This window comes from Rosa chinensis, chromosome 6 (genome assembly GCF_002994745.2).
Source record: "Rosa chinensis cultivar Old Blush chromosome 6, RchiOBHm-V2, whole genome shotgun sequence".
Classification (NCBI taxonomy): domain Eukaryota; kingdom Viridiplantae; phylum Streptophyta; class Magnoliopsida; order Rosales; family Rosaceae; genus Rosa; species Rosa chinensis.
In genome coordinates this window covers 66,828,524-66,850,749 of record NC_037093.1, presented here as the reverse complement: position 1 = coordinate 66,850,749, position 22,226 = coordinate 66,828,524, and the positions used below count along the sequence as shown (strand labels likewise).

General features: G+C 36.4%; 1 protein-coding gene across 1 annotated transcript; it reads left to right on the top strand.

Moving 5' to 3' along the window:
* The first annotated feature begins 338 nt into the window (after positions 1–338).
* Positions 339–2,351, top strand: LOC112174472 (cyclin-D3-3). Its single transcript, XM_024312246.2, has 4 exons — positions 339–1,084; positions 1,190–1,391; positions 1,530–1,660; positions 1,769–2,351. Exons 1-4 carry the CDS (start codon positions 581–583, stop codon positions 2,051–2,053), a joined length of 1,122 nt encoding a protein of 373 aa, XP_024168014.1. The 5' UTR covers positions 339–580; the 3' UTR covers positions 2,054–2,351.
* The last annotated feature ends 19,875 nt before the right edge of the window (positions 2,352–22,226 follow it).

The window sequence follows — 22,226 nt, the reverse complement described above, 5'->3', positions numbered from 1 at the left end:
TTCAAAAAATAAAAATAACCAAAGATAATTAAATGCAGGAGAGATATTGAAATAAAAAATAACCAATTGATTTGCAAATGTTGTGAAATCCCACGGCCGAGAGCATCCGATGACTTGCATGTGAGCCGCTGATTAGATCACTCATCAGTGGGCCCCGAACGTTGTGGGCCCGCCAAAGGTACAATAAGGGCACGTGTCAACATGCTGTGCTGCATGGCCCATTATATCAGGCTCCTATTAGGCACGCGAGTAAGCCCCAATTAAAAAAAAAAAAAAAAAAACAGAGAGTGAGAGAGAAGAGTCTCCCCACAAAAACCAAATAAAACGCATATCTTTGGGGGTTTGTGGTCAGTCTTTCACTTCTCTTCCTCTCCTCCACTGACCTCTCTCTCTGCTCTGCTTGTCCATCAGAGACATATTTTAGTGCAACTGAGTGAAAAGAAAGAAAGACTGAGACGCCTTGAGAGGCTAAAGGCTCAGTCTTTGAGGGCCTCTTTGTGTATTGCTCATGCCCTCAAAGCCTCTCAGGCCTATAATGAAGTAATGAACCCAGAACCAAGCCTCTTCTTCATAGAAGAAGATGGATCCGCCATTTCTCTTGGACGCTCTGTTCTGCTCGGAACAACGTTTGGATGAGGAAGAGCAAGAAGCTACGGTGTTGGACTATTCAGAGGAATTTGTTGAAGATAGTTCTTTTTATAGCAACAACTCTTCGTCTTGTAAACAACAACAACAACCAATAAAGTCCCCAATCTTGCTAGAGCAAGACCTGTTCTGGGACGATGAGGAACTCACCTCTCTGTTGTCGAAAGAGAAACTGAATCAAGATCGGAAAATCCTGAATCCCAACTCGTCTTTGGCCGGGGCACGTAAGGAGGCTGTGGATTGGATGCTGAGGGTCAATGCCCACTACTCTTTCTCTGCTCTCACTGCGGTTCTGGCCGTCGATTACCTCGATAGGTTTTTCTTCAGCTTCCAATTTCAGACCGAGAAGCCATGGATGACACAGCTCGCTGCCGTGGCTTGTATCTCCCTTGCTGCAAAAGTGGAGGAGACCCAAGTCCCCTTATTACTAGACTTCCAAGTACGTTATGTTATGTTTTTATTGCTTGATGCTTTGTACTCTTAAGTCTCTTATGTCCTCGTTTGGGTTCTCAATCAATTTGGCTTTGTTTTCCGATTCGTTTAGGTTGAGGACAGCAAGTATGTGTTCGAAGCTAAAACGATTAACAGAATGGAGATTTTGGTTCTCTCAACTCTTGATTGGAAGATGAATCCGGTGACCCCAATTTCGTTTCTTGATTACATGACAAGGAGGTTTGGTTTGAAAGACCATCTCTGCTGGGAATTCCTCAAGAGATGTGAGCTCATCATTGTCAATCTCATCTCAGGTAACCCCATCCTTCTCATCCAAATCGGGTCTCTCCTTATCCTCCTTGTTGATAAATTTGATACCTTTGTTCAACAATAGCACTAGTAAACAAAGAAAAGTTCAGGCCTTTATTAAAATTTGGCCTTATTATCCGCAGATTCTAGGTTCTTGTCTTTCCTTCCATCTGTAGTGGCTACTGCCACAATGCTGCACGTTGTCAATAACATTGAGCCTTGTCTTCAAGTTGAGTATGAAAACCAGCTCTTGACTATTCTCGGAATCGACAAGGTTGGTTAAATTCTTACCCTTTTTACCTTGATTCACACTACATTGACTGTAAATGTGTAATATAACGAACAAAGTCCTGAATTTAACTCTTGATTGAATTTGAAACAGGGTTTGGCGGATGATTGCTCTAAGCTCATAATGGAACTGTCATCATCGTGGTCGAGAAACAAGCGCAAGTTTGGTTACTCAATTCCTGGGAGCCCAAATGGAGTCATTGACATATCATTCAGCTCGGACAGCTCAAATGACTCATGGGCCGTGGCCTCATCAGTCTCGTCCTCACCGGAACCTCTGTCCAAGAAAAGCAGGGCTCTGGAAAAGCAGCTTCTGGAGAAGCTCAACCAAACAGCAAATGCAGCAGCTGATATTCTCAGCCTTCCACGCCTTCCCTAATTGGTTCCCCTTCTTTCTAAGGAACTGCCTAATAATAATACTTTATGTTCCTAATTTGTTTATTAAGTTAGTTGTTAAATTGCCTACCATCTCTGTATTAAATTTTCATCCCCATATATCGAATCGATCGATAGGATCATCATCTTTGCCTCGCAATGTGGTGATCCGATCTATGGATTATGATCGGATACGGGATTAGGAAGCGGAGATGGTTGGCATTTTATCCGGAGGAAATTTCATGACGAACAATCATCAACATTATAGTAATGAAGAGTACTTGCATCATTGGGCAACATTATATCTTACCCTCTTTGCATGCTCCATCCTTCTGAAGTTAAAAACAAAGAGAAAACTACGAGTAATGTCTGTAATTTTCCTCACTTGGTTAGCCATTGGTTAGGAACTACTTAGCTAGTAGTCCAAAATAATGCTCAAAATCTTGTGGTCTTCTCAAGAGTTAAACCGGGGGGAATGGTTTAGCAGGGAAGATTACTAGATTAGGGAAGGGGTTTTGTGTCATGTGGGAAGAACAACATGTTGTCGGCCACTGGTGATTTTGATGTTCTTAAGATTGTGATTTGTGACTATTACTATTACTATTGCTTGGATGTTTGACCTCGAAGGAAGAGCTCTTGGTTTTGAAAGACTTTAGGGCTGTTTCTCAAACCCTAATGACTATTTGAAAATGACCTACAGGTGTAAACCACCCAATCCTTAACACCGTCCAATACCCTCATCCTCCTCCTCCTCTTGGTCTCTCACCTACATAGGTTCCATAACTCCCATTTTCCTTGCTCGAATTAGGGTTGTAAATAATGCGAGCACTATTCAATATATCTTAAAGTTCACTTCTTTGAGTTGTGCATTTATTAGGTTAATTTAGGATTAATAGGGCTAATGTGGTATGGAGAAGGGGCCTGCAACTAGTTGTAGCATCCCCCGGCCAGAAAAGCTAGGTCAACTAGTGCTACAAATAATGGAGAAAAACCATTGCATATAGAAAATGAATGCTCACTTATTTATATTATGTAAATGAAATTAATAGCTCTCTTTAATTATTTGATCCTCAGTGTCCTCTAGGCTCTAGTTTAGGAAAATGACAATTATGAGAATTATTCGACAACTGGTGCGTGTATAATTCTATATATTTAGGTAATATTTGGTTCCGATGGTAAAGTCGATAGTACATCAATTCATACCGTCTCTTAGCCGAAGGTTCAACAAGAAAGTTCTAGTTTTTAACTCAGATAGAAAACTACGAGTAATGTCTGTAATTTTCCTCTGTATCAATCGGATTCTACTTGCATAAACTCTGTAAATCTGGCTCTTGATTTTAATTAATCAAATCCCGATCTTGCTAGGCAATCCTAGCGTGTGATCGAGAGGGAATGACTTGTTGATTAGATTTTTCTGCCACTAGTAATAGTTAACAATTTGGAGGCATTGAACGAATGGATCAACCTCATTACGTGCAACAAGGATCATAAACATATGATATATAGTCGTTAACAATTCACAAAAAGACACCCACAAGAAGCAATCCATGTGCTTTTCTACTCCTTGCCCTTTTTGAAAAAATGGGTGCTGGTTTGGTTTGAGCTCGAGATTGAAATATATATCCAATCCAGTTCATAATTTTCTAATGCACCGCGATTGCCGGAGCAATATATAAATTGAGTGGTTGGCTCAAATTTCCGTTCATATATATTGACCCCATCTCTCTGCATCTCATTCATTCATTTAACACGTATTCTTGCTGCAGGGTCTGTATTTGGTAACCAGCACTATAATATTACAACGCAGATTTATGTGAATATGTATTTCATTGCCTCTTTGAGGAGGTGATTATTTAATCGATTGAACTGCACATGAAAATGTCATATGCAAAATTTATGAGGGATGTTTAATTCTTCATCTAATCGATCTTAAAAAAAAAAAAAAAAATGTAGCGGATCTAGAGAAGTTTTTCAGACCTTGAGAACATGTCCAAGTAACTCAATTGGGGTGGCAAACACCGAAATGCATTGGTATGCCTAGCACGGGAGTTGAGTTTATCAACAAATTTGGATAATAGGAGATAATTTACAGGGAATTAGAAAAGCAACGATTTAATTGATCAAAATTGAACAGTTGGGGGATGAATTAACGGACATGTTAAAAGATGTGGGGGCAATTAAGCTAATTTTCTTTTGTTATTTGAATATTTGATTGAAGTGCCACATGAAAATATCATGCAAGCTTCATGAGGATTGTTTAATTCTTCATGTAATCGATTTTTAAAAATGAATGTTGCAGATCGAATATTCAGACCTTGAGATCGAGATTACAAAAGATTAAAAATTAGGGATTTAGGAAGAGATAAACAAAACACAAATGGGGGGGGCGCAAAACTAAAAAGGAGAATTAAGAAAAGGTGAAAGGTAAGGGAATGGTGAGATCGGGGAACAATATCTTTTGATTTTGTTTGACATGTCTTTGTTGCTCGGTCCTTACAATTTACACTTTCATTGCTTTTTGGGGATAGAATGTAGGCTATGTAGTGTTATAAATAATTTCAACCTAGAAATAAAAAGAAAAAGTGAGAAAGACAATGATAAGATATGGATTGTTCATATATTGGTGATGGAGACCTGAGAGAGGAGAAAGCTAGCTAGATAGCAATGGATTCCAGCGTGCCATCCTCTTTATTCCCCCCTTTCAACTCTTCAAATTAAGTTCATCCCTTTAATTACCATTTGTCAATTGGTCACTTGCAATCTTACCCTAATAACGATCTCAACAAACTCAGAGGCTTCAAAGCAAAATCACTAATCGGTATATGTGTTTGTTTCTTGTAATCAGAGTTAACCGTTCAACCGTGTTTTTATTTTTATTTTTTTAATTTAACGATGAGAGTTTATAGTTTGGGTGTTTCTATTCATACCTCTAAAATTGACATTTGGACCTCCTTGTATATTAGACCCCTAACTTACTTTTTCAAATACTTAATTTGCTAAGTATACCTCCCTAATTTTCCCTAAATGCCATTAGCCATTATAATCATCAAACTTAGGGATCTTCAACAAAAACATTGAATTTCAAGCGACCACTGGGTGAGTTCCACTCCCATGCTTCAACCACCAAACATAAAGAACTTTTCTTGAGAGTCTAACACAATTAAGAAGAGCTATTGCTAGCTAATGATTATGGCAATGGATTTATACCTATTTGAACGTCTCTGCTTTGAGTAATAGGAAGATGATCACATCTCATATTAAAACTGAGGTTTAACCTCAAGAAGGGGTAATCATAATTCATTTCAACGAGAAAGTTCCCATTGTTATACTGTTTCTTTTGAAAGTCTGAACAAAGGTGTTGCATGAGGTTCAAAACATGCCATTCATCTTGATTAGGATTCTAACATGACGACAAAAAATGATGAAAAAAAATGCAGATGAAAACTTAAGAACATGAGCATGAACAATTACATGGTAATGAAAAGACTAAAGATCTGGATAAAGACTAATGACCACAATCAGGCTCCTATACAATAGATACAATTTTAAACATCACTTTTACTAAATTGTCTGCATATGATTTTAGGTAGGTTTTCAAATTGATTCTTGAATCACGAAAAAATGAATATAATTACGATAAAATTTGAAGTTGTCATATGTGAAATCTAAATGACAAAAAAAAAAAGCTTTTTCTTCATCTTCTTCTTCTTTTTTTTTGCCGGGTAAAATGAAACATGAATACATTGCTCAGTTTGTCAAAGACAGTGGGGAGGTAAGAAGAGAATTTATATTTAGGGCTAAATACAAATTACTACCCTGTGGTTTAGGTCTAAAATCAATTTAATCCTTGAACTTCTAATTTCATCAAAAACACCCCTGCACTTTCAATTTTGATCTAATAGGTCCAATTTGTTAGTTTTCTGACAATTGAGTTATTTAACTTGTTAATGTGGCTCATATATGGCCTATGTTTTATGATGTGGTGTCGAGGTGGTCTGCATAGTCAATTTAGGAGTGAGTCCTACTATTAAAAATAAATAGTTTTTCAACAAATAATTCAACTATAACTTGAACCCATAACACAATATTAACGAATTGGACCTATTAGATCAAAATTGAAAGTGCAGGGGTGTTTCTGATGAAATTAGAAGTCCAAGGACTGAATTGATTTTGGACCTAAACCACAGGGTACTAACTAATATTTAGCCCTTATATTTATTATTTCCATTTTTTCATGTTGTGTCTTTATTTGTCATTTTACGTGAGTTGACAAAGTCAATCATTACTTAAAAAAAGTAAGAGGTCCAAATGTCAATTTTAGAGATATGAATAGAAGCTCCCTTATAATTTTCTACAATAATTTATCACTCCAAGCCTAAATAAGGTTACGTAGATTTCTCGTCCAGCATTCATGTCAACTTCATTTGGGTAAGAACTGATGAATTAAGAAGAGGGTAAGTTTAATTATTAGTACGTTTGATATATTGTTCTCTTATTGTTACACATAATTAATCAAGTCATCAGTATATGCTAGCTTATGTGGCCAATCATCCTGAAGTAGGCTTGAACCTTTTTTGTTTTGAACAGTTTCTAAAACGAGTGGGATCACGCTGTTAAAAACATGATGCAACAATCATACATCAATGACCAACATCAAAACACATTACACATATACAAGAGCAAATAAACCAGCTGCACAACATCCACACAATATCTGCAAAATAGTTATCCTAGTGGAACTAGGACTCCACCTGGATGAATGACACTTTGGATCCCTGCAGAAACAGCTTGGAACAAGGATTGAATAGCAGCAGAACTAGAGCAAGAAGCCTTCTGTATGTCAACACTAACTGCTTCATAATGGGGCTGAACTATATGCAAAACTTATATTGAATACAGGGACTTTGCTCCCTATTTATATTGGCCAAAAACACGAGTTGGACTACTCATCCCATAAGGAGTAGTCTAACATTGACTCAATGTTTATCATTTAGAGAGGCTTAATTTTATCACAACACTTAATGCTAATCAGGTTAATTAGCCAATGAGTTCCCTACTTCTACTAGGAGATATACATCCAAGTAGATAACCGGAATTAGAGTTATAACCATGTACTTCTTGTTATTTATGCTTAGTTAAATCAATTGCTTAATCTTAATGCATATCTGATAATGTTAAGTCCACATTTTTCCAACACACGCTCTATATATATATATATATATATATATATATATATATATATATAGGCCTTCTCCACTGCGGACTTCCGCAGTTTTTCATTGGTGCGGATTTCCAGTTTTGACCCACTTTCTGATCATATTTTCACATCTTAACCGTTCAGTTTTTAGGTCCTAATGTGTAGATCACTTCTGCAAAATTTCAGCCAAATTGGTGATCGTTAAGGCATCCAAAACTGCAATTTACAACAATGTACACGAACGGTTCCGGTTCGGCAGATTCGGTCCGTTCGTGTAAATTGCAGTTTTGGATGCCTTAACGATCACCAATTTGGCTGAAATTTTGTAGAGATGATCTATAAATTAGGACCTAAAAACTGAACGGCTAAGATGTGAAAATGTGATCGGAAAGTGGGGAAAACATGGAAATCCGCACGTGAGAATGATTCTATATATATATATATATATATATATATATATATATATATATATATATATATATATATATATGGGAGCTCTGTATAAGTTGATTCACTTGAGGATCCAAGCATTATTTTCTCACAATATAATTACAAAGATGGGTATGGATAAATTTTGGGACGACACACGGTTATATTTCATATATGTATCTAGCTTGTTTTAGGAATCTTGAGATGTTGGGAAAAACTAACTTTCAAACTTGTTCTATATAGCTCAATCTTTTAATAAATCTTCTTTAACAATATTTCGTGTTTGATGAACAACCAATCTAAAAGTAAACATTTGTGAATCTTTTTTATTTTGCCCAATCCTCTTCTCCTTCATAATTTGAGAGTGTTAGATTTATTATTCGATCACTTTAGTTTGTAAATCACAGCACCAATGAGAAAGAGGCCCAATTGAAAATTGTGGATCAGTGCTTGAAATATTGAGTGCAATATGTCTGTGCACATAAAATATTGTTATAAATCCTTATTCTAAATGAAGTATTGGCATATGCAAATTGCTCTTAATAATAATGTATCTTCCATATCAACAGTTGATTAGAAATCAAAGGTACAACTCAAGTTCAAAAGACCAATATATGTGGTTTTGTTGTTTCAAAATTTTAAAATTTGTAGTTTTACATCACATGAATTGTACAATTTACAGAGATCTAAAATTTCAATTAATTCACTTAATCAATTTAATTATTCACGACCTGAATTGCTGTTACAAATAACTGAGCAGGTTTAATAACCCAACCTTTCCGCAGAATTTTAACTGAAAATCTGAAATTGTCTGGATGCAGAAAATTCACTTATGCAAGTAACCGACTAAGGGAAAAAAAAAGTGATCGAAATATCTTACATGTATGTCATATATATGTGAAGTCGCTTGGACTAGTGGACATAACTATATTATATAGATATGAATATTCTTGAGTTTGAAGACAGATGGAGTGGAGAATCTGGATTTTATCTGGAGAGAAGTGATGAAATGGGACATGGATTTGGCAGATGAACTGATTGATGCACATTCGACGCGTGAGTGGTTTAAATGTGAGCGAGCAAATCAATATCCAAAACCATCCAAAGGTTTAAATTTTTGAATACCTCCCCTTCCTCCGTCTTAATTTTTGTCTCAGGCTTTGTTTCAGTCTTGCAGTAGCAGTAGGGTTCGCAGAAAGACAGAGAGATAGAAAGCGGATGATGAGAGATCATCTTACATAGACCACAAGCTGGCGATGGGCTGGGCCTCACTGCTGTTCTCCCCGTCTGATACAATGTAGTGTGTCACTGTCTCGGCAAATGCCAAACGTACTATATTTTCAGAGAGCCTCTCAGTCTTTTTAATTAATGAAGACAGCCACAGCTCGATCTGCAGTACTGTACCATTTTGTTCTTACATATCATGGATTCATTGAGCTTCCAAGTTACAGAAACCTCACAGCGGCATTTGCAGTAATAATGGTAGCTTATGAACGATCAAAGTTAAGAGAAGCTGCATTATTGTTTCTGGAAAATTAAACCATGCATGCGGCCAAGTTCGACGTAAAAGTGGTCCTCAATCCCTCATGGTTTTTATAAACCAGACGTGGTCCATTGCGCAAGTGTACGTATGTTGAATTATTGCTATATCACCTATATGGTCTAACTTCTCGTTTCGGTTTTCCTTCTGGGTTTCATTTTCATTTTCCTTTCTCTTTCTGGTAATCAAATAATGCAGTATGAAGCTAATTAAGCTGCAAATTCCATTAACCCTTACCATCACTGTTTTTTTACTCTCTTTTTTTAGGTTAAATAACTGATTCCACCTCTCATAAGTTAGATATAAGATTTACCTCCTGTTTTGTTTTTGAACATGTGGCTAGCTATATCAAAATTTCTTACAGATGGTTAAACTTAAACTTAAAATTTGATACGGTGTTCTACCTAGCTTGGGCAATTGATCGTTGTACGTACTTGCTGAGGTTATTAAATACATGCATCACACATTATACCAGTGAGTACGTAAGTACCATCATTATACCAACTGAAATCTTCCAGGGCTTTGATTTTCATGAACAAATCTGCCAGTTATACGTCCCGATTGTCCAACTCTTATTATGATAATTGATAACGATTGGAGTTGTCTGATATTTAATCGTAATTGAATATATGGATGCATAAACTCTTCAAATTGGTGACCTGCAGACCTCCTCAACCGCAAGTGTTGCCAGCCAAAGCCGAAAGTGATAATACTACAGAGCTAGCTAGTCTCCATGGCTCCACCGCCGCAGGCATGCATTTAGGTGTATGGGTCCCTTTTTATAAATTAAAGCCCTACTTTCTAATGTACATGTAAAGTTATTCAACAAATTTATCTCTTTCACATATGGATTCAGATCCAACCCGACCCTGATGACAATAAAATTGGGCAAATCAACCTCGAGCCTCTGAATCTTTGGGGGCCGTATTCACAAAACACAAATGTGCATTTTTCTGCTGGTATGGGGCTTTATTGTTCTCACCCAAGTATGGGCCTCATTGTAGATGACATTTTTCTATTTGGTTGTAGAATTCAAGCAAAAGCACACAAATCAAATCCTACTCAAAAGTATAAAGACATTTCATCCTTTATTGCAAGTATTCACTAATATGTGATCGGTCTCTCGTCTCTCTCCGACCTTTATTGATGTTGAACAGATGGTCGAGAAATTTATGCAGCAATCCTAGAACTTCAATATTCTAACTTCGGCAACAGTGTTTGTTCGGTCCCTGAAGGTCCTTTCCAATTTGAAATTTATGGTGCGCACCTTAAATAAACGTGTAGACTCGCTTACAAGTTACAACAAGCTCACTCTAATCGGATACACTTGAAATAGACTGTGAGCCCTTGAACGTTACGTATCGCCCCGGGAGTACCAATTTTTCATTTTTTTTTAGGGCCGGAGTACGATAGACTATGCGTGTCGAAACCTAAGTCTTGCTCGACCCACTTTATTGGACACAAGAAAAGTAGACTTGGGCTCCAAGGACCTGCCTAGAAGTACATCAATGCAATGTGGGCTTGTTTCTCTTTCTTTGTTTGGTTTCATGTGATCAGAAGATAGAAACTCGCACAACACGAAATAGGATCTTTTTTTTTTTTTTGCTTTGGAAATGAGACATGGGCAAACTTGGGTTCCTTCTCCCACTGGGCGGCCGGCCTGGCTCGATCTCTGGATTGTGTGGAATCGGATAGTGTTGTTGACTCACTCAGGTGACAAGGCATATACACAATCGGTTGCAGGAAACCAAAATGGTTGGCTGGAGCTCTTATTAATTTGCCTTTTCTGGAATCGAGGGGACGTACGTACGACCCCCTTCTGTGGTGTTATATACAAATAAATAATAGTACAGCCCACTTGGTGTTTCGGCGCCCCCAGTTCCATCTCCATCGAACTCTTACTTTTATGATGAGCTACTCCAAACACCAAAGATCTCAAATCTGGAACATCCAAATTGGGCTGACGTGGAATACGCAAGCTGTAAGTTACAGTCTCTGACAAGGGCTGACGTGGCGCAAGGGGAGGCATACAATTACTCAAAGCAGGGGCAATTGGTAATTTTGAAATCGACGGTCGTTAGGGATTAAAATTGTGGCCGTTAAGGTAAAAAATGTCTCATAAGACAACAATATAGCATTTGAGAAACCACCAACCCACCACGTCCCTCCATTCATCTTCTATCAAATGAAGCCCCTGTTGATCAACACAGCAGGGAGAGTGAAAGAAAGTGATCGATCAAATATATATCGACAAGGTGTTCGTGAAGATCAGTTTGAACGATGGTGTAGTCGAAGATCAAGAAGGCGATGAGGAAACTTTCAAATCTCACAAAATTATGCTGGAATAGCGAATTTGCGGAAATCTGACTAATTATCTCATCCCAATTTCAAGTTTTATTAGATGTGAGATTACTAGGTACGTAGAAGTGATCCTTGGTAATCAAACCCATAAACGAGGTTTGTATGAGTGGAGTGTGTGCAAGTATAAATGGTTACGAAATCTATCCAATTTACTCATAGATAACAGGTTGTAACGAAATCTGTCACCTACCTTTGGGTGTTGGATTTGCTCACACGTACAATCATCAATTTTGCTGAAATGGAATTTGGGCATAACAAAACTTGGATATAAGCCTGCAGAACAGCTCTGCAACGACCTTGCTTGATTACTTCTGAGAACCCATAGGTAGGTGATTTCTATACCGGAATTATGAGGACAAATTGATCGTGGGTGTAAATCATTCTCGCCCTTTGCTAATTTATATGAATCAAATCAATCTGATACCTTGGAATCAATTTAGAACAACATATGAATTAACTCAATCTCATCTCCATCTTCTTTCTACTAGTTTGGTCCAATTATAGTGAAAATAATGGATCAAATATGGAGATGTGTAGGATATAATCACATCCAAATTGAATTGTATGACGTCGGAGATTGAAATGACATGAGATATTGTTTCTTTGGTTTTGGATGCTCTGCAATTTTATCAGGGATGGGTTGGATTTATATCTCTTCTTTAACCTCCATCTAAATCAAAACCAAACCCAAACTAGTTATGCAGACCCAAACTAGTTATGCAGACAAATGATGTTATAGAAAGGACCTAATTCAAGGAGAAGAAAGAGAAGCCAAAGAAGAAGAAAAGTTGAGAGAAGAGAACTAGAGAAGGGGAAGAAAGGAGAAGCTCATCCGGGAACCAAAAACGCTGGATTTGGTATAGAAAAGAAAGAAGACAAACAGTGAATCACATGAGTCGAACACTAGAACGGTAGAACATGAGGCAATATGAGGAATTAAAAGATAAGGAGAGGAACCACTGCAAGTGGTCTAGTGGTTCTTGCCTAGTTGGGTGTGCTTCCCAACCTAAGTTCGAATCCTGAAGCTGTCAAAGTGGCCAGGCACTGTGCTGCAATGCACAGTTGGAGTATTTCACATACGCCGAAGGGGTTTATCTTGGACCTAGGAAGCCTTTGGGTTCCCCTTGACAAAGTCAAAAAAAAAAAAAAAATAAGGAGAGGATCAGTGTCCCCCTCGATCTGTGAATAGGCTACAAACCCAACGATTTTTTTACCACAACGCCCGTAATTTTTAGCTCATAACGTCCGTCAGTGGGCAATTACCGATTACCCCAACTTATACCAAATATGTGGATATGCTTGCGCCACCTATTCCCTTGTCAGTGGCTGTAACCTACAGCCTGCGCATTCCAGCCTCCTCCTGCAAATTGATCGCGTTCATTTCTCACAATTTTGGAGTCTTGTCGTTGAGACTTATCAGCAAAATTGTTATTCCCTGATCTGTGGAGTTGTTCGTTTTGGCACGTCCCCGACCACGATCACCCCACTAGCACTGTGAGGTTTAATTCGTCATTCGAGCAATTCTACTAGGACAGTCTTTTGTATTATTAATTACTGATAAGAGATCAATATATGGAGCAGTACCTGTCCTTATTAGTGTCCCATTTTCTGTTTGGTGGGCACCGGGCAGTGGTTGAGCTCAGGCACCACTTAGTGGTTGAGACAACTACGTACTATTGATTCAATTGGTTGGGAGTGGGGACCTTAATCAAAGCAAAGAGAGCCATTTGATATTGAAATTTTTCCTATTGGCTACCTCTTATTTTGAAGATAACAAAAGATGAAAGAAGCCAGTGCTTTTTCCTTTGGCTATTTTGAGGATAAGACCTGAATGCAATGCTCCATTTGGGAACAGATCTAATGAGATAAGCTGATCAGCTTTCTCTCTTACCAGAAATTCCTCCGTGCATAGTACTAAATTATGTCCACATATTGATCGAATATTTTAGGATGATCCATCAAAATGCGATGCTTAATTTCATTTTCAGGGAACAAAACCAAGTGCCAATGCTCCTTATGCTTTCGACACGGTGATAGGACCTGCTTCTTTGTTATTTGAAATTTTCTGGGATCCGTTAAAAAAATTAATGGTCACACGTCTAGATTGATCTTCTACTATGATTCATTTTTCTTTTATATTCATTGTACTCAAATATTTTATGTTAAAGAAAATAAAATACCATGTTTAAGGCGAGTTGTGTAGCATAAAATTTGTATTCAAAATCGAAAGAATGACGAGTTCACAACATTTAGTCCCAACAATTCCATCAATTTTCCTTTTTTTACAACTACAAGAGTCTGCAAACAAAGCAAGTACAGCAATTCGTCTATGACATTGCCTTAAAACTCTTAACTTCTTTTGCCTGTCTTTCACTGTCTAGCATCTTTTACTCGTACGTTTTTATGAATTATATTTCAACGTTATAAACATCTTTACTTCCACCACCATGGGAAAAAAGTAAAATTGAAAACAACAACTAGATAAAATATCTGAAATATTTAAATAATAAACGATTGGACCGCGGGCGTTTGGTTGCATTAGCACCTTGGATCCGCCGATGTTTCGAAGCGAGTGGGATTGTATGGAAAATATGGATTGAAATTCATGCCCAGCAAATAAAAAACGAAAGACATAGTAACTTGAGTTATACAAGTTTGTTTAAGTTTCTTCTGGGAAATTGACACCCCCGTAACATTAATTCCAGAAATGAAGAAACTGTTGCCCAGCGCCGACAAGAGATTTTTCTTGTTTTTTTTTACCTCTTTAGTCACCCATTTTTTAAAATAAAGAAGATGAAGAAAAGGCCAGAAACGAGAACTTTATATAAAGAATGAAAATCAAGAGCGTATCGCTGATCTCAACTAAAAAAAAAAGAGCGTATCGCCCATAGGATGACCAGCTTCTATCGCTGGGGGACAAAAATTAAAGCTACTTTGAATACAATAATTTGGGTTTTGTCCAGTCGGGGCGGAATATTCCACTTTATTAGGTCTGGGTTGGGCCTTTTTGACAATGACATTAGTAGCGCAAAGTTGGGAGATTACTGACAATAAGACACGGATACATGCATGTGATGCGAATCTTTTCCAAGCTCACATGCATAGAGTCGTATAGAACCCAGCAAGTGAGCCTACCTAAAGAATCTTACTTAGATTCTCTCTCTCTCCTGCACTCTTGCTACCAGTCTATAATCAGTATTATATCATTAGGGTTTAGTGGATGATTGACTTACCAGTTTGATTACTATTTTTCAATCACGTTTTGTGCCGCCTCAGGAGCCAAATGGATCGGCTACTTCAACTTTGATTGCTTGGCTCATATGCAGTAGTAGCTACCCAGCTCCGACCATGAAAAGAAAGTGTTTGGAAAATGAGGGTGTATGTTTATTATTTTTGGTTAGCCATTGCAGTTTTGTAACTAGGCCTCATCAAAAATCTCGCGGATCAAGTGGGCCGATGGAGGCCCGCCGGCCCTAAGGGCTAAAAGCCCTGCTCGACCTGTAAAAGCCCGCAAACAAAAAATATTATATAAATAACACAGAAACTATTGTGCAGAATACCTAACTTCGCTGAATTACTGGGAACTGCTAAAATGGAATTAGGAGCTGTACCTAGGGCTGTCAATTCCAACACGACTCGAAACCCGCATGAAATAAAGCGGGTTGAACCCGCAAGATTAAAAAACGGGTCGGCCGTGGGTCAACCCGCCATGATCCATTTATTTAATAAATGGGTCGGCCACAGGTCAACCTGCCAACACGAAGTGAACCCATATAACCCGATTATAATATACTTATTCTTAAAATTTTGGAAGTTCGGAGTATTTGATCATAGTATTAGATAATTTGAAATATTTTGCTTTATAATTATTGGATTTAATTATTTATGAATATATAAAATTATTCATATTCTTCGTCTTATGGAGTTTTTAGTGAATTTAATCAATTTATGCATATTTTTTTTAGTTAAATGGGTCGCATTATTAACTCTTAAATAAATCATTTTGTCTAACACGACACGACCTATTTGTTAAATGGGTTAAGCGGGTTGGAAACGGGTAACCCGTTTAATAAATAGGTTGAGTTTGGATTTGAATTTTTGACACGATTATTAAATGGGTTGGGTTTGGGTTTGGATCTTGCGACATGACAAATACCTTAACCCGACACGACCCATTGACAGCCCTAGCTGTACCCTCTATGCACGGAAAGCCCCATGTGTCTACTTTCTGAGGAATTTTACGGTTTGCAATTCTGACTTTTCTAGAAGGAGTTATGGAATTTAATTGAAGGAAGTTCAGCTTGAACGAGAATCTGCAACACATAAACTGTTGTGCAGAACACCTAACTTCGCTGAATTACTCAAAACTGCTTGGATGGAATTAAGAGATGCACCCTATATGCACGGAAAGCCCCATGTTTCTAGTTTCTGAGAAATTTTACGATTTGAGATTCCGACTTTTCTAGAAGGAGTTATGACAATTTAAGTGAAGGTAGTTCTGCTTCGATTGGAATCTGCAACATCTTTTACAAGTTCATGTCTAGAACCGAACTTCGCTGAATTACTGGGAGCTGCTCGGAAAGAATTAGGAGTTGTACCCTATATGCATGGAAAGCCCCATGTGTCTAGTTTCTGAAAAATATTACGGTTTGCGATTCTGACTTTTCTAGAAGGAGTTATGACAATTTAAGTGAATGCAGTTCAGTTTTGACGGGAATCTAGAAGGCCCAGCACATATATTTGGAAATATTCAGTGTGCCACATCATCATTATATGTGTGTGTGTGTATCTCTTTGTGTGAGTGTGAATTTGTTGTAATTTGGCTTATGGTGAAATTAGACGTTCTCATACTTCTATATAGAATATGTGTATATATATTTTACATGTCATGACTACGGTTGATCGATTCGATCGGATTCGAAAATATGGTGAAATTAGCTAAATTTATTACCACACTTATAATTTATTATAATAATCTCATCCAACGGTCAGTTTTTCCATTTTATTTGAATTAATAGAGGTTACCCTTTTGAGTGTATGATATATAAATATAGGTTTATAAGAGTAACTAAGTTTGACCTATTTGATTGAATTCGAAACGAGAACTAAATTGGCTGAAATTTTTACAACCACCATAAAACATTACAATCTCTCCATCGAGCGGTTGGTTTCTCCAAATTCATTTTTCACTTCATGTTTGCTTTAGAATGAATCTCAATAATTTAAATGCAATGTATAAGTGATACAACTTTAGGAGGCAAATTGGTATAGGCCAATGTCTTTGTAATTAAAATTTAAGTTTTTATTTTATGTTCACGCACATCCATCTATGGAATATTTACAGACGTGATGTGAAAAAATAAGCACGTTTCGCGGTCGTTTTGTCATCGGTCAACTAAGAAAACATACAAGTGACGACGGTTGACCAATTCGATTGGATTTGAAAATATGGTGAAATTGACTAAATTTTTTACCACACTCAAATTTATTGTAATAATCATATCCAACGGTTGGTTTTTCCATTTTCTTTGAATTGATAGAAATTGTTCTTTAGAGTGTATGATATATAAATATAAGTTTATAAGAGTAACTAAGTTTGACCTAGTTGATCGAATTCTAAACGAGAACCAAATTGGCTGAAATTTTTACAACCACCATAAAACATTACAATCTCTCCATCGAATTGTTGGTTTCTCTAAATTCATTTTCCACTTTATGTTTGCTTTAGAATGAACCTCAACAATATAAATGCAATGTATAAGTTATACAACTTTATGAGGCAAATTGGTATAGACCAATGTATTTGTAATTAAAATTGAAATTTTTATCTTATGTCCAAGCACATCTATCGATGAAATATTTACAAACGTGATGTAAAAAAATAAGCACGTTTTGCGGTCATTATGCCATCGGTCAACCAAGAAAACATACAAATGACTACGGTTGACCAATCCGATCGGGTTCGAAACTATGGTGAAATTGACTAAATTTTTAACCACACGCATAATTTATTGTAATAATCACATCCAACGGTCGGTTTTTCCATTTTCTTTGAATTGATAGAGGTTGCTATTTGGAATGTATGATATATAAATATAGATTTATAAAAAAATTAGTGTCTTTAAATATTTATTATAAATAAAGCCCACAAGGCCCGTCCCTAAAAGGCCTGCAGGACCAGCTTTATATGGACGAGCTTAGATCTTTCGATTTACAATGAGACGAATGTACCATGCACTGCCTACTTTAACCTCTCATTGTGTGGCTTGTGTTGCTTCGGTTCTTAGCCAAGTAGTGTAGTACCTGCCTTTTCTTTTTCATATTCCATGATGACGTACCACGTATGATCCTTCTCAGATCGACAAAGACCTCAGTGAGCAAGAAAACACAGATCAATGCATTGGTGGAGAAAATACAATTACGCACCTAGCAATGTGCATGAGGATCTCAACACTTATTACTAGTTTAGTGACAAGTAAGTTAGGATGGTGGAAAGCTAACTAATTAATTGCCACGTACGAATTTGATGCTTTGTGTTCCAATTGCTAGGACAGAAGGAAATTTCTTGAAATGAATGACTGAATGAGTCGGCAACATTGTTTTGGGGTCTGCTCCTTGTTACGTTTCACGGGAGGCACTTCTCTGTTTTGCTCATCTTTTTTATGTTTCTCCGTTTTGCTCATCTTTTTTATGTTTCTCCAAGCGAGAAATTTTTATACAGGATAAACGTACCACTTAACTGGTAAAGCTGCTTAATTAGAGCAACTCCAACAGATTCCTTATATTTTCATTTTTCTCTATTTTAGGGAAAAATAAGCATCTTTTGCTCCAACAGATTCCCTATAACTATCTCTATTTTAAGGAAAGTGAGGAAAGAGAAAACCAAATTCCCTATATTTACAGCAAACTCTAAAATTTTAAGGAAGAATATGGAGATTTTAGAGATTGTTGTAAAATAAGGAATCTGTTGGAATTGGAGCAGAGTTTTGACTTTTGCTTCTCTATAATACATAAATTATAGGGAAGCTGTTGGAGTTGCTCTTAATGAACATATAAATAAGTGTTTTGGGTATTTCATTTTAATAAATAAGGAAAGTTTCGGAACACAAATTTTGTATAAATTTTGATTGGATTGCTCTATTACAATATGGTACTTTTGCCTTATGTAAAGATCTCTCATAATCCGCAAAGATTAAGTACACTATTTCCTTTTACTTACCAATTTTAGTGAAATCATATATTTTGGTACATGAAAAGTACTTTTTTGCCTCTTGATGCTAATAACACTTTTTTTTTCCCCACAATATTTATGCGCCAATCATGCTCATAAATGGTCGTTATTAGGTGCATGGTAATTTGAATAGTCCAACGACTTCAATCAATCTTCTAGGGAAATTACCAATCATGTCACAGTAATAAATTCTGCATATAGAGGTTTTTTTGGTCAATAATTTTGCATATATAGTTATTAGGAATGTTATGAAATGAAATTGAAATTAAAAGGAAAAATAGTGTGACATGAAAAGAAAAAAAATTATTCTATGCACCAGTGCAAGTAAAACAACAAATTCAACAGATCTCAATTATTTATATTTATGAATAATTATTTTTTAATAATTAAAAAATATACTTAATGTTATTCAGTCATTCATTTTTATTATTACATGACTCCACATGTACGTCGGTCCACTAAATATTTTTTTTACGAAGAGAGTATTGTGAGATAGAGAGAGAGCTAGTAGGTGGTGAGATTGTTCACGTGCCGTTGGTGATGGTACACGACAACAATAAAGTGGTCCACGGTGTACATAAACAAAATGTGGTGCTCGTGTGTGATGTGTCGTCCCCAACTTTGGGAGTGGGTCAATCTTTAATTATTAATATTAAATGTTATCGTCAATATTTTTATTCTAATCAAGCGTGAGCGGAGTAAGATTGTTAATGGTTGATATTTATTTGAGGTGTACGTAGAGTTCATTTTGATTTAGGCTTCTGACGCATCTACCTAATTTAATTAAATTAATTAATTGGAGCTAATTTTTGATTTTGCATGAGCTTTTATGTATATCTCGAGCTCTCATAGCTTCGTATATCCTCTCATTCTCACCACTTCGTCATCGGCCTAAGCTTTGCAATCATCATCATTCTTATCATTTCATATATAGTCAGTTGGAATTGTACACCAAATACCAAAATATCCGCGACCCCAGAAAACCCAGGGACCCATGAATACGAATGCTTTGAATTTGATTATGCTAATTAAGCCGCCAGGCCCCCCCCCACCACACCTAGAAACTGGTTTAAGAAACCTCCCTAGAAAAAAGAAAGCTGATCACTTGAAAATATTTAACATATTTGAAGAGAGGGAAGGGTTTTATTAATTTATTTTTTTCCTGAGAAAAAAGAGGGGACAAGAGCTCCAATAAACATTGGGTTTAGTGGCACGAGGTTTTGTACTCCGCTTTCATGGTGGTTAGAATCTGCGAAGAATCTTTCTAATTAGAATCTTTCTAATTATTTGCACGAGTTCCGGTGGTTATTATTTTTATATTTACGTCGGCAATTGTAATACTTGAAAACTTGTCGTTAGGAGCTGCAGATGTTGCGTTGTCAGTGACTAGAGCTGCCTTATAAGCTTGCATAAACAATAGGAAAACTCTTCTATATATAGAGTACTGCAAGTGAAAAATCAAAGAATTGAAGCAAATCTGAATAGTTGATATTTATAAGTAAATTTTTTTAATAACAAAAAAATAAAGTTAATATTATTCAATCGTTCATTTATGTTGTTGTAAGTGCATGTCGGTTTATAAAAAGTTAGAGTTAGACGACACATTTTATGACTAAAGGAACTACATATTCTTTATTTGTCATTTGGAATACCTGGAGAACCTAAACCCAAATGGATATAGTTTTGATAATAATTGTTGACAAGATTTAGTCCAGAGGAGAAACAATTATCACATACCTCGACTCATGAAGTCATGATGAGCAAGTAGTCAAATTACTTATAAAATTACATTAAAAAAATCAAATAAAGTTAAAATTTTTCTTTTTTCTAAAATGAAGACAAAAGATTTGAACTTCATATCTACTTATCTAGTATCAATACATTATTTGAGAAAAATGTCATACAACAAACTAAATGCCAGCTAGTTTATTTATATCATTACATATTCAAAATTCATATATTGTTTTAGAGAGCAGAGAATGCAAATAATTGCAACTCTCAAATCATAAAAATTGTAAAAATGATCAACATAGTTTATCATAATTCTAACAGCTATATCCCTTAATATTAAAATGATTGAAAGAAGCGTTTTGTTATGAGATTTCGATATAAGACAATCATTAATCATTGTCAAGTCAAGACGTAAGAACGTTTTGGCCGAAAGAGATTTGATATTTTAAGTGAAAGTTGATTTTGCTTTCAATTAAGTGTGCATTTATTTTCCTTCGTTTTAATTTAAATTCTGATTACTTTATCATATCAAATTTTGAATTTGTTACCATATAAACTGACCTAGTATGGTAGTTATTTATGTAGCCTTTCCATTTCAAATTTAGATTTATTTGATATACATGTACTAGTGGTGTTTACATGGTCAATAATTAATAAAAACAACGATGTTCAATCACTGTTGGATGTAAATGTAACAATGAAAAACAGAACAACTTAATTTGAAAATAATTATTTTCACTATTACATTTTTATCCAACATTAGTTGAGCATGATTTTTTTTAGGTCTCATCAAAAAGCCCGCGGATCAAGTGGGCCAATAGAGGCCCGCCGGGCCGGCCCTTCAAAAAACCCGCAAAAGCCCGCCTTGGTGGGTAGTGGACCGGCCCGTCAAAGGCCCGTAAAAATTCGGCCCAGCCCATAGGCCAAGCCAACCAAAAGCCCACTAGGCCCGGCCAGTAAAAGCACGCAAACAAAAAATATTATATAAACAACACAGAAACTGTTGTGCAGAATACCTAAATTCGCTAAATTACTGGGAACTGCTCGAACGGAATTAGGAGTTGTACCCTATATGCACGGAAATCCCTATGTGTCTAGTTTCTGAGAAATTTTACAGTTTCCAATTCCAACTTTTTTAGAAGGAGTTATGACAATTTAAGTGAAGAAAGTTCAGCTTGAACGAGAATCTGCAACACAGAAACTATTGTGTAGAACACCTAACTTTGCTGAATTACTGGGAATTGCTCGGATGGAATTAGGAGCTGTACCCAATATGCACGGAAATGTGTCTAGTTTATGAGAAATTTTACGGTTTGCGATTCCGACTTTTCTAGAAAAAGTTATGGCAATTTAAGTGATGGCAGTTCTGCTTCGACTGGAATCTGCAACATCTTTTACAAGTTCATGTCTAGAACCGAATTTCATTGAATTACTGGGAGCAACTCAAATAGAATTAGGAGTTGTACTCTATATGCACGGAAAGTTCCATGTGTCTAGTTTCTGAAGAATTTTATGGTTTGTGATTCTGACTTTTCTAGAAAGAGTTGTGGCAATTTAAGTGAAGGCAGTTCATCTTGGATGAGAATCTGCAACATCTTTTACAAGTTTATGTCTAGAAGGCCCAACACATATATTTGGAAAACTTCAGTGTGCCACATCATCATTATATGTGTGTGTGTGTCTCTTTG